A 13,495-nucleotide genomic window follows, 5' to 3' on the forward strand; every position below is an offset into this window, starting at 1 on the left:
AACACTATAAAAAGTGGCACTACAGAATTTGGCAACTCATTTTTATTCAAATATTATCAACCCCCCCCCCCCCCAAAAAAAAAAAAANAAAAAAAAAAAAAAAAAAAATTAGAATCTGCTGGCTGCGAGCCCCAGCTATTAAAGCTCTTAGTCTTGTTTAAGGTTCCATTTTAATTATTAAAAGTCACTAATCTTAGTATTAATTCACCTTCTCTGAAGGGTTCACTCAGCTTAATGTTCAAATTTGATGTCTTCTGTACAATAAGTGGGGAAGATTACTGATTTCTTGGGTGTATACCATATAGTCTGGTAGATATTTATCCAAGTTTTTGAGGAACTTGTTACCTCCATCTTAAGGGAAGAAGAGTGTCTCTTCTATCCTGAAGATGCAAGCAGCGGATTCTTCTGAAATACATTTGAAAATAATGTCACGTGACAAATAACTTCACGTGGGTCTCGGATTTAGCGAATCTTTATTGGACACACACACTTACCTGGTGCAATCCAAAAGTTCGCGAAATATATTACTAAAAACTATTACATCTTACCTAGATCTTATTCTGCACCATCACCTTCAAAGTAGTCCCCCTTGGGAGCGCATACACCGATCCGAGCGTTTCTGCCACTTTTCAAATGCATCCTGGAAGTCTTTCTTTGTTAGGGTGTTTAGTACCATCTGCGGTTCTGCTTGAATTTCCTCAACTATATCAAATCTTTGCCCCTTCAACTTGATTTTCATCTTGGGGAAGAGAAAGAAGTCGCATGGAGCTAAGTCTGGTGACTATGGTGGGTGGGGAACAACTGCCATCTTGTTTTTAGCCAAAAATTAGCGGCCTCTGTAGTCTAGAGGTAATGTTCCCACCTCATGACTTGTGGTACGCGGGTTCAAATACCCAGCGGAGGTCGTCGAATTTTTAAGGGCGGAAAAATTCAGGGAACAAGTCCTCCGGGAGGGACTTTAAGCTGTGTGTCCCGTGTCGTAACTTTATGGCACGTAAAAGAACCTCATATCCCCAAAGGGGATCACTGAGCCAAATTCCAGGACGTTTCCCGCCCAACAATAGTCTCTAAGGCCTCTGATAGATGGGGGAAGCATTATAGACACCGCTAAGCAAGTGGCCGAACTTGCTTGCTCGGCAGGACTGATGGTATGCACCATTTATCGGTAGGGTATAGAGACTGGTAGAATATCATAGAGGGAAGCACAATAGATCAAACTGGTCGCGGTGCATGGGGAAACCCACCCTCTCTAAATAACTAACTAAAAAACTAGCGAAAAATTCCTGCACAATGTAAGCCGTATGCGGTCATGCGTTGTCATGGTGGAGTACCCAGTCGTTCATGCGCCACTTCATAGGACGTTTTCTCCTCGTGTTCTCCCTCAAACGCCTTAGAAGATCGCGATTGAATTCTTTATTGACTGTCTGACCAGGAGGGACAAACTCCTTATGAACAATCCCATCAATATCAAAAACACAGATCAACATGGACTTAATGTTGCTCTTGACTTGTCGAGTTTTTTTTGGCCGAGGTGAAGAAGGGCTCTTCCATTGTGCTGCTTGCTTTCAGGGTCGTAGCCATAAACCCAACGTTCGTCACCAGTGACAACCTTCGAAAGAAAGTTTGGATCCCTTGAAGCTGTTGCTGAAGTTCTCTGCAGACTCCCAAGCAATGCCGCTTCTGTTCATTTTGCAGCAGTCATGGCACAAACTTCGCCGCAATCCTCATGTTCAGTTCCTCTGACAAAATTCGTTGACATGTACCATAACTTAGACCCAAGGTGTTACAGAGGTCTTGGATGGTCAGTCTACGATCTTGCAGAATCAGATCCCTAACTTTCGCGACATTTTCTGGTGTTTTGCCCGTTGATGGCCGTCCCGAACGATCATCATCATCAGTCAATATTCGGCCATTTTTAAAACGCTTATACCAGTTGTAAGTTTGTGTCTGCCCTAAACTGTTTTCACAAAAAGCTTGCTTCAACATTTGGTGCGTTTCTGCAGCAGTTTTCCCAAGTTTGAAACAAAACTTTATACACACACACACTGCTCTCTCAGGTCAGCCATCGCAAAATCACAAACTCACGGAAACACAACAATGGAAATATGTTCACCGACAATAAACCCAACCACTCAACTCGATGCCACTTGCCACACTGATTCAAGGATGTGTGAGGGGACACCTAGCGGTATTTTGATGTACTCATTAACCATTCGTGCGAAAAATTCAAATTTCGGAAACTTTTGGATTGCCCCACGTACACACCTTACAATTATTATCGCTTGCAGTATCACTTGACTTCTGGCCCAATACTCCAATGTGACGTCTCAACTATCCTTCGCCGTGGTTGGATTTCAACTGCCTCTAGCGGCAGCTATCACAAGTTGTCACGTTCTCATTACTCCAATATTCTAATCTTCCGTCCAAGGGCCAGACCCTTTATACAAGGCACACGCGGACTCAATAGAGGACACCCCTTGCCAAGGTTCAATCTCACGTGTTCTGCAATCCGTTGCTTCGGGAACGCTCCCTATAGATTACACTGGTAACGTGTCTCGTCTCATCCGTTGTTACTCAACAATTCATTGCTATGAATTCGACAGTCACGTCATGTAACGGGCGCAACGTCTCACTGTTATTGCACTACCATGGAAGTACCTACTCCAAACACGTTACATTGCTCCCTTCTAAAGGTTGTTCGAACCTGAACAGCCTAACGGTACTTCCTTGGTTTCGTGTCCTAAGGTGTTCATCTTCCGTGTGTTACCTCCGCCTTTCCTTCGGTGTTTTGCCTTCCTTCCATCCGCCACCTTCTTCTAGAGTGCTTGCACTGAGCACTTCTATGGTCCAGGACATGTCGGTCACATTCATTCCGCATTGCAGGCTAGAATTGAAGATTGCATGGGATAAAGAATTATTGCACTATGTCCAAATTGGTACTGAATTCATGTTTCACTGCATTCAGGAGAAGACTTCCCAGAGTAAAGTATTTGCACACAGATATAAAACATCTTTCCAGCCAGTCACCAAAAAATTGTCTTACATATGTGAATTATGGTACACTGGCGTTTGCGACAGGCGTAACAGGAGCATGCTATTACCAGCCGACAAATCATGAGAAGAGAAAGCTCCAAGTCACTCTGAGTGGCATCGGCGGTTTTTTCAGCTCTTTGAGAATAGGTCTGGAAGAGGGAAATAAAGAGTATGAGGACGCTGTTCATCTGTTACACCAGCGTGCAGCTGACAGGATTCTAGACACCTGTCTCAGGAATGGTGATCTATACATAAGGCTGAATGAAGAACTCATGTCACAATCACATTTTACCAAATAAGTATGTGGAAACATTAAAAACACTTCAAGATAAGTGTTTGACACGGAACAAGACTGAATTGAAGGAGTTATTTCTTGAGGAATTTGGTGTGCCCCAATTAGAAATCTTTGAAAGTTTTGATGAGGAGCCCATTGCTACTACCAGCGTAGCACAGGTGTAACATGCTAAAATCAAAGATGGGAGGGAAGTAGCTGTGAAGGTCCAGTATATCGATCTCCAAGATCACTTTACTGGTGTTATTTTGACCATGAAATTCTTGCTCAAAATAGTTGGATGGCTGCATTGAGACTTTGATTTTGAATGGGTTCTTGAGGGCGTACAAGAAACTCTGAAACATGAACTCAATAATATTAATGAAGCCGCAAATGCAGAGCTTTGTGCTTATCATCTCTACAATTTCTCACATATTTATGTGCCGCAAGTCCTATGGCAATTGACTACTAAGAGAGTTCTGACAACAGAGTTCATCCATGGTACTAAAATCAGCAATGTTGAGTCATTAAAGAGACAGGGTTTCTCATTGGCTGAAATTGACAGAAAGTTGTTCCGAGCATTTGCTGAACAGATATTCCACACAAGATTTGTACATGCAAATCCACATCCTGGGAATGTGCTTGTTAGGGAGGATGCAGATGAGAAAGCAAAGCGTGTTTTGTTGGACCATGGATTGTATGTGTATCTACGGCCCTCCATGTGCAAAGCCCTCTTTCATCTGTGGAAAGCAATTATTATGAATAATCATTTCGACATGAAGACTCATGCAAGTGAATTAGGTGTGGAAGATTATTGCCCACTCGTTGAAATTTTGACACAGAGACCTTTGAATGTCAGTATGAAATTTAAGACAAGATTAACTGAAGAAGACATTATGTACATAACAGAAATGGCATGCAGTAGGTTTGATAAGGTTATGGAAGGTTTTCGTTCCATGCCAAGATCTGTGTTATTAGTCATCAGGACCTTGCATACTATACGAGCTACTGCCAGAGACCATGGGGATCCTGTAGATTGGTACATCGTGTTGGCTCGTAGCGCATTCCAAGAAAAGTTCCCGTCAGATCAAGCTGGAGTACTTCAGAGGATGTCTGCATTCAGATAACTCTGCTTTGAATTGATGTTATGGCATCAGGGCGCAAAAGTGTGATGCATTCAGCTGTATTTCACAGTGCTACAATCTCTGGGAAGGGCCCCTAACATATCGACTCCTGTGATAAAATAGATCCAATGAAGATGCGTTATTGTAGTGTAAAATACTTAAACAAATTTCTTCTTAGAACTGTTCACCTTATTCCATTTAAGTGGTTATGACTGCTAATGAAAGATGAACTCATTTAAAGCCTTCACAGAATAATGGTCATATTATTCCATAGGAATTTTTATGTTGTATATTAACCTTTGTACAAGAACTTGAGAGGCACCGTCTGAGCATATTTTTGAGGAACAGTTGTAAATTATATGACTGATGAAATGAGAACTGATGTTTAAAAATAATTTAGCACCTGAGAGGCTTAAGTACAGTACTTCCTGTCTTGATGTAATATAGGAGAATAAACATTTTAGAGGGTTCCAGGTTTCTTCGCTGACCAGATCTTAATGTACACCTACCTCATTGTTTACAGTTAAAATATGTCGTCCTTCCTAAAGTTAAAATTTTATGACTGTAATAATAGCTCTTGCCACTGTCTGGAGCTGATGTTAAGTTCCCTTCAGTCTGAGAATGTTTACAAAAGTAATCCAAACATGTGACATTGCTCCCTTCTAAAGGTTCTTCCTCTCCTCCATTTCCGCAGTGTTCTGCTGGCAACATTTGCATTCAGTCTTGCTGTTCTTCTCGAGTCTTTATGCGCTGTACATTCTACCGCATCCACCCCTTTCTTCAGTGGTGCTCATCCCGAGCATTCCCATAGTCGAGTATTTGTCGATTCTGTCACCTCACATTCATTCTTCATTCAACCTTGCGGGGGAGGCCGGTACTTCTACATTACCGGTTCCTCCCATGTGGGCTGTTTCCCTTTTTTCGTTTTGGAGGGGGTCGACACCTCTCTCTTGCGTCGTGCCACTGTTGCATGATGGGACATCTTCCCCGTCTATTGGTGTTTTCCATGCCACTTTCGCACAGTGTGTTGTCCTTCTGTGGGCGATGGCCAATTTCTTCTGGGGTTTACAATCTTCCCGTGCTGAATTTTTCGGTTTCTCGTGGCGGTGCTCCACAGCCAGTTTTTGGTCCCTACACCTTTTCCTCCTCGGTTCTCCAATCAGCATTACATCGGTGTCTTCTTTGGGGACCTCTTGTCATTCTGCTGCCTCAGGTTTCCTGTCCAATGAGGTCGGCTTTCTCTCTTCTTGACGTGCCTCCGTCTCTTGGCAGGCCATCTCATTGTGGTTATCATTCACCCTTTTGTCTCTCATTACGGCCATCTCTTCTCGCCATGCTTTCATATTGGCCTGTCTGTCGTCCCCCAGTTTGGCTAGTAGCTCTTTGTGGCCGGTTTTTCTATCTGCATCCATCCTGGGACAGCAAATCTTCTTGGGCGGCTTTTCTGTCTGCCTCCCCCTTTTCTTGCATGACCTTCATCTCTTTCAGCAGGAGTTCCATCATCTGCTGTGAGTCCATTCTAGCTCGTGTAGCATTAGTCTAATAACTCTTCCAAATTCCCCTCAGAATTCGAACTGATCCGATTAACCTGTACTGATCTGAACTGATCCCACTTCTGACACCAGTTGTCACGTGTTTGGTATGTCACGCAACAAATAACTTCATGTGGGTCTCGGATTTAGCAAATCTTTATTGGACTTCACTTCTGCACTCACACGCTTTACAATTATTATCACTTGCAGTATCACAATTACTGCTTCCACTATATCTCGGCCAATACTAGACTACTTTTGGTGGTGGCCTTCTGAAGACTGTATTCTTCCTGTCTTCTTCTATATCATATGGCGTCTAGATTCCAACTGACTTGGCAAATGCCTTCAACCCCTTTTTATAATCTCAGCCGCTGCTATGCAATGAACCCTCGTTATAACCATGGAGACTCATCTCCGGGGAGATTCGGCATTCTCTACGTAACGGCTCACTGTTAGAATTACAATACCACTATTGTTACTTCCTATGCAACGGTCTGTTCTAGCGTTTCCATGGAAGTAATCGAAACATGTGACAATATGTATGAGACTACATGGCTTACATCCCAAAAGTAATCTTTATAGTTCCCACTGTGAGGATCTCAAATGTCAAATTGTGATTTAGCTGAAATTTATTACACGTGACAACAATGGGATGTTCTAAACAAATAAACAGGCACAAAAAAGTGTTACTGTTACAAGTGACATGATTATTATGGCATCAGAAACACTAACACTGTAAATTCAGGAGCACATGTGCCTCTTTATATAAAAAATCAAAATCTTCTTTAATGGCCCGTTTCTTATATCCAGATACAGTGAACTTAAAAATATAAAATATGCTTCACATATGTGCTTACTGCACATTTCCATTTTGAAAGTGTCTTATGATCATTTTCACTCTCAAATATATTAACCTAGACTCTAGTTTCAACTATTAGTCATGCTACTGTATTTCAAATTGCATCTGGCACACTGGTACATTCCACGCTTTCAGCCCTGGCCATTCTCAGCAGAACACACACAATTTGGCTGCATCCATTAACTGAGTAAAGGACTTTACAGGGCCTTAGTTACAGTGCATTACCCTCCTTCACAGCTATAATATAGCTGCAACCACTGCCCTACTATATCCTGCCATACTTCTCATACACAATCCTGAAGCCAGGTTAAAAACATGTCTTGTAGTTACAAAAAGACCCACTGAGTTGCTAGCATATAATCATTGTACAGAAATGCAGTTATATACAAAAACATCCATTGAGTTGCTAGAATATAATCATTGCACTGAAATGAAGTAAAAGTCTACAGCATTTCATATGTTACACTTCTAAAATAATGAGCAGTTTGACTTGAGAAGTTCCATACTCAGCACAGCTGAACTAATGGATGGCTCTCCTTGGAATTTATTTTCATCTTAAAAACACTGATAAGTCTATTCCCAGCACCTTATTATGAGATAAGAAGTGCCAGTCTTCCAAGATGGTTCAGAAGCCCTTCTTCAATCCCCTTGTGGTGCCATCTGTTGATGATATTGTCAAATGTCTATGTCAACATCACTGGTCTCATCACCAGAGCTCTCAATAGAGGGTAGGTTATCGTCTCCAACGAGTAAAGCAGCTGGAAGTGCTGAAGACACGGTGTGTAACTGTGTCGTATACACTCCTAGTACTTGCACTGTATTGGCAGAGAGATCAGTAGAATCAACTGTCAAGCACTGTTGTGAATCTATAGTTGTGAGACTTGACTCTGTAGTGTTACATGGAGTTGCCAATGTGGGTGAACCCACAACAGGACTTGAAGCCAGATGGAGTTGGAAGTTCTGCAGTTCAGGAATAACGGGTCGCACCTGTTCACAAGAGCAACTGCAGTCATATTACTGAATAAATAAATATAAGGTTTGTAGGAGTCTCAGAAAATAGCTTGTAAATAATAACACAACATACAATTATTCCCTCATGTGACACCAACACTTGGCAGATTCAGCCCCACATCTCATTTGTAAAAATTTATTTATAATTTATTTAATAATGCTGTTTGCACCAAATGACATGAGTATTAATGAAATGGAAAGGACATGGAAGGTAGTGCTCATGGTCTAACTTGAAGTACTATCCTGGCATCTGTCTAGAGGGACTAAACAAAACCACAAAAAAGACCTCAGCCCTGATAGCCAATCTTCAAGCTGAAATTTTAACTCAGGACCTCCTGAATATGAAGCAAGAGTGCTAAGAACTTGACTGATTTTTGACATAAATTATGTAACATGCAAATACCACCTCATGTTGTATGCAGATTATGAAAACAGTGCTTTACAACCACTACCTCCTGCATATAGTTGTAAACAATTATTATGTAACCTGCTAAAGGTGTCTTACAACCTACCAGTCTGTGTGGATAATGAGAGATCATGCTCATAGTTCGTAAGTACTATGACAACATGGAAACGGCACCTTATGACCACCCGGTCTATGCGGGTTACGACAGCCTCTGCAGCGACACTCCACACATGCTTTGCTCTCCACATAACAAGGACACCGTTGCCCGCAGCATGTCAGCTTTCCTGGTGTTGCTGTTGCATTGCCACATCGACAACCTTTCCGCTTGGTTCCTGTAGCAGCACCGCTACCCTTGTACCCTGAACCTCCACCAGCAGTGCCCTTACCGGAACTTGTACGCTGTGGTGGCTTCTTGAAATTCCCCACATTAACCTGGAAGATACAACAAAAGTACTCATAAGGAAAAGGGATCAGCATGTGACCCATTTAGTAACAATTTTACAGGGATGTATTCCATACTCCATTACAGTAATGGTGCAGAGTTTCCCTTGAAGAGTTGATCAGAGGTGCTCAGAGATGCTACCGCTCTTACGCCCTTTAGTTTCTGATGTTGATTGGGTTCCGGTGGCAATGAAAGTCTTCCTCGGGGTCGTTATACAGGTCTTGGATTATGAGACAAAGGATAATAATATTACACCTACACACATTACAATTGCTCACTGGTTTAATATATTATATGCAGAAACACGTCTATCCGTAAGAATGACTGAACGAGAACTCTTTTAGAAGTTCGGAATATATCGTTGAGTTTTGGGACATTAATTCTCCCACCCTCGCAGATATATTCCATCACTGCTTCTGATTTGATCATTCAAAAGGAAGGCGGGTATTACAAATTTAAATCCTCCAATACCCTTCTTCAAATTATATCTTCGAAGCCGCTGGTCCAGCGATATTCTCAATGATTCTTGAGAACTCGCTAGACCACAGCTGCACAGTGTAATATTTCAGACGCTAAGTGGCATCCTTTACTCATAATATATGTATATATTTTTGCTTCACTAAACAACTGACACTATGGCACCACTATTACGTGCCACAGGAATATAAGTGTCAGTTGTTTATAAGCTGCTTACACCAAGTCTTGCTCTTAATATTCCAATTTAAGCACTAGCTTAAATTGGACGACTTCAGAGATCAAGAAATTGCAGCTTTTATGGAATTCAAAGGTTCATTACTATCTTCACAAAACCCCATCTTATCATGACAAACTGAATAAAAAGCACACACCCATGCCCCTTTTCTCTGTTAATACATTCTAATATCATCCCATCTATTCCAAGTTCTCAAGAGATCTTATTCAGTAGGTTTTCCAACAGATATTTTGTATGCATTTATCTTTTCCATGCATGCTGATAGACCCACCCAATCACATCTTCCTTGATTTAATGTTCCTAATAATATTAAGTGAAGCATACAAATTATGAAATACCCCCAAATATCATTTTCTGCATTCTAGTTACTTCCACTTACAAATATGTCTCGCTCGCCACTTATGCACTGAAATCTCCGAACAAAATACTGATCAGACACATGCACCAATTCCTTTGTATTATCACTTGTATCCTCATTTAAGATATCCACATCCGTAACATCACACAAATGTTCTCTAAGTATTACCTACAACACATCGCTAAGAGACTTTACCATCTTAACAGCCGATCTGATTCTCTTATGCGCATAAAGGCCTGGACATAAGTGATGAAAATCATCTCTTCTTCCACAAAAGAACTGTCAGCTCATTTATTGTCACCCTTGTCCCACCTGACCTTCTGTACCCCCACTAAATCCAACTTATATTTCATTCTTTTCCTACAGACTCATATGCTACATTATATTATCAATAAATAGTGTGTGTGTATAGACACAGTTTCATTTAGCCACATTTCTGTGCCAAAATTATACATCATCCTCAGGTGACATGGATTAATTACATCATCAAAGTAATTATTCAGCACAGAATATCTTGTGAACATCTACCAGTGGATATAATATTTGTGCAGGTCTATGCATTGCCAGTTGAGTTATGCAATTTTTGTTCATTTACAGGCTCTTCGTGTCGCACACATCACATTTAGTTTTGTTTCAGCATCCCGTAATGTATGGTGATGTCACTGTGCATTACATGAGTTACAATGATGCCCCTGCTTTTTATTTTTGAGGTCTTGGGTCTACATCTTAGCTGCAGCTCCTCAAGGTAGATGCTGGGACAGTATCCTACAATATTAGCCAAGACTATCTCCTTCCATAGTCTTCTGAAATCATCATTCTTCATTCTGCCATTCAGTGCTGTAAGGTCTACCCAACCAGTAAAGTATCATCCTAAAATCTGATGTAAGTCTTATTTGTTACTAAAATTAAACCATATGAAACAACAAAAAAGTAAAGTATACTGTAACACACATGCTGTCCAAATATGATATGCAGAGTAAATTCATTCTAGAAGACGTATGAAATGAGATTAAAATACAGATGCTTCCCTGTCTACTCACCATACCACAAAGGGGTACGTAGATAAAGCTAACATCCTACATCTTGGTATTTGTTCGAAGTGAGAGGTCAGCTCCATGCTCTCATGGATAAACAACCATTAATCATTAGAAATTAAGACTTTGTGGTCCTCAGGAGTGATTCTGGACATGGTAGTAAAGAAAAAATTCCATCGCCACCAGGAAGAGAACTGCAGCCATTCAACCCATATGCTATCACTTTTACTGACTTACTTACTTACTCATGGAGCTGAGACCTTCTTGAGGAGCTGCTAATTCTGCAGCTACTCAAGAATTTCCCAGCATTTTATGGAACCCGAAGGTTCATCACCGTGTTCACAAGAGCCCTCCACTGGTCCCTATCCTGAGCCAGATCTATCCAATCCATAACATCCCATCCTATCTCTCTAAGATCCATTTTAATATTGTCCACCAACCTACGCACTCGTCTTCCCTGTGGTCTCTTTCCTTCTGGCTTTCCCACCAATACCCTATACACATTCCTTGTTTCCCCCCCTTTGTGCTACATGATCTGCCCACCTCATCCTCCTTGACTTGATCATTCTAATTATACTTGGGGAAGAGTACAAGTTATGAAGCTCCTCATTATGCAGTTTCTTCCAACCTCCTGTCACTTCATCTCTCTTTGGTCCAAATATCCTCAACACCCTCAGTCTATGTTCCTCCCTTAATGTCAGAGACCAAGTTTCACACCCATACAGAACCACAGGCAAAATTATAGTTTTGTATATTCTAATTTTTATGTTTTTGGACAACAGACAAGAAGACAAAAGGTTCTGGACTGAATGGTATTTCGATCTGTTATCATTGTTCCCAAATATCTGAACTATGCCACATTTTCAAAACATCTGTTTCCTTTCTTTATGTCATGATTTTGCCCTGCATTTTGGTGATGAGACAGTAACATATACTTAGTTTTCTCTGTCTCTACTTCTAGACCAACCTCATTACCCTAGATTTATATCTGCAATAATGAACATCAGGGCCAAAGCAGTAACACCATTAAAAAAAAAAGATTACCTTTCGATTTCTTTAAGTTAGTTCATTGGTCTATTTAGAAGGGGAATAATGTGTGAGGCTGAGATACATTACAGCTAACAGTTAAAACACATTTTGAAATATGTTTTTCCCATCTTACCGTGAACCTCAGTAGTAACATAGCGACCTGGAACATATAGCATATCGGTAACATTGTTTGCACCGATGCTATATTTTCTATCCCATAGGTCCTTGAAATTCTTGTAGCTCCAGCTGTTTCACTATCAATTCAACTTACACCTTTTTCTGGATTTTTACTTAACACATTCAAAACAATTTTCATTATTTGCTACTGAACATACATTCATATCACCATGATACTACAGAAAATCTAAAACTGTTCAAATTATTTGAGACAATGCTAAGAAGACTGAGTGATAAGCAACTGCAACAAACGGTGGCTGTTACAGTTAGCAAGCAGAGCAATGTTAATCTAAGAAAATATTATTATTATTACAAATGATAAAACAATTCCATCCAGTGTGACTGTTGAAGCCCTTACTACTTCACCTCTTAGCAAGCCAACATGTTTTGGTCCCTATAGACCATCATCAGAGGGAACATCAATACTTTTAGAAACTACAGGGTGGCGCATAGAAACTTACTTTTTTGAAGGCAAATAAAAGAAAAATTACTGCTGATAGACAAAATTTATGTTTAGCTAATGGAAGAACATACTTCAAAGTTTTAAATCATGTAGTTTTAAACAAAATATCTTGAAGGTAGTGGCCACCGTTCTCTGTGCACTGATGCAACCGTTTTCTGAAATTCTCCTCTGCATGTTCCAACATGTGCACCGGAATTTGGGCTACTTCCTGCTGAATAACATTCTTCAGCTGAAGCAGGTGTGTGGGGCGGTGTTTAAAAACCTCTGCCTTGAGGTATCCCCATAAAAAAAAATTACAGGGTGTTAGATCAGGTGAGTGCGCTGCCCACGGGATGTCACCTTGAAGCAAGATGAGCCATCCGGCGAACTTTGCCCTCAAAACTGTCATCAAAGCTCGGGCTGTGTGGGCCGTGGCACCATCCTGTTGGAACCAGACATTTCCTAGATTTCGTTTTTCTTGACGGCACAAGTTTGGCCCCGTTGAGAAAAACGAAAGGACAAGGGACACAAACCAATTCGGTTAAAGAATTTTAACTTAAATAACAAAAAGTTTTTAAAAAACTTTAATGCATCAAGGACAGTTGCTGTAGTTGTAAGAAATTTGGACTTTGTATAAAGTATATATTACAAATACTGTACGAGTATATTTATGTATTTTAAAAATCAAAACACCCAATGTAATAGTAGTTTCTAAAAGTATTGATGTTCTCTCTGATGATGGTCTATAGGGACCGAAACATGTTGGGGTGCTAAGAGGTGAAGTAGTAAGGGCTTCAATAGTCACACTGGATGGAACTGTTTTATAATTTGTAATATTGTTAGTGTGACGGACAAGAATGAAACAGTCGTCTTCTTGGTTTTGGCGCTGTGTATTCTTCGTTTTGACTGACGTTTCGGAGGAACGTATCGCCTCCATCTTCAGAGCAGGTGAATGGCTTGTGAATGCAGAGAGCAGTAGCTGTAATGATTAGGAAGTGAAAGGCGCTGCTTTATATACGAAGTAGGCAGGGGGGGGGTTAGGGAGAGTGGACCAAAAGGAGCAGT

At 40.8% G+C, this 13,495-nt stretch overlaps 1 protein-coding gene across 3 annotated transcripts in view; it reads right to left on the bottom strand.

Moving 5' to 3' along the window:
• Positions 1-6,646: 6,646 nt before the first annotated feature.
• Positions 6,647-13,495, bottom strand: part of LOC111872940 (E3 ubiquitin-protein ligase MSL2) — a 19,949-nt gene continuing 13,100 nt past the window's right edge. For 2 of the 3 annotated variants that reach the window (XM_023867243.2, XM_023867242.2), the window contains 2 exons: positions 8,411-8,668; positions 6,647-7,806 (listed from right to left, as the gene is read on the bottom strand). In XM_023867243.2, coding sequence (XP_023723011.1) covers positions 7,495-7,806; positions 8,411-8,668 — 570 coding nt within the window. In that variant the 3' untranslated portion in view covers positions 6,647-7,494. Of the gene's footprint in view, positions 7,807-8,342; positions 8,669-13,495 lie in introns of all 3 variants that reach the window. The other variant, XM_023867244.2, reaches the window with a different exon arrangement.

This window comes from Cryptotermes secundus, unplaced genomic scaffold, assembly GCF_002891405.2.
Source record: "Cryptotermes secundus unplaced genomic scaffold, Csec_1.0 scaffold407, whole genome shotgun sequence".
Taxonomy (NCBI): domain Eukaryota; kingdom Metazoa; phylum Arthropoda; class Insecta; order Blattodea; family Kalotermitidae; genus Cryptotermes; species Cryptotermes secundus.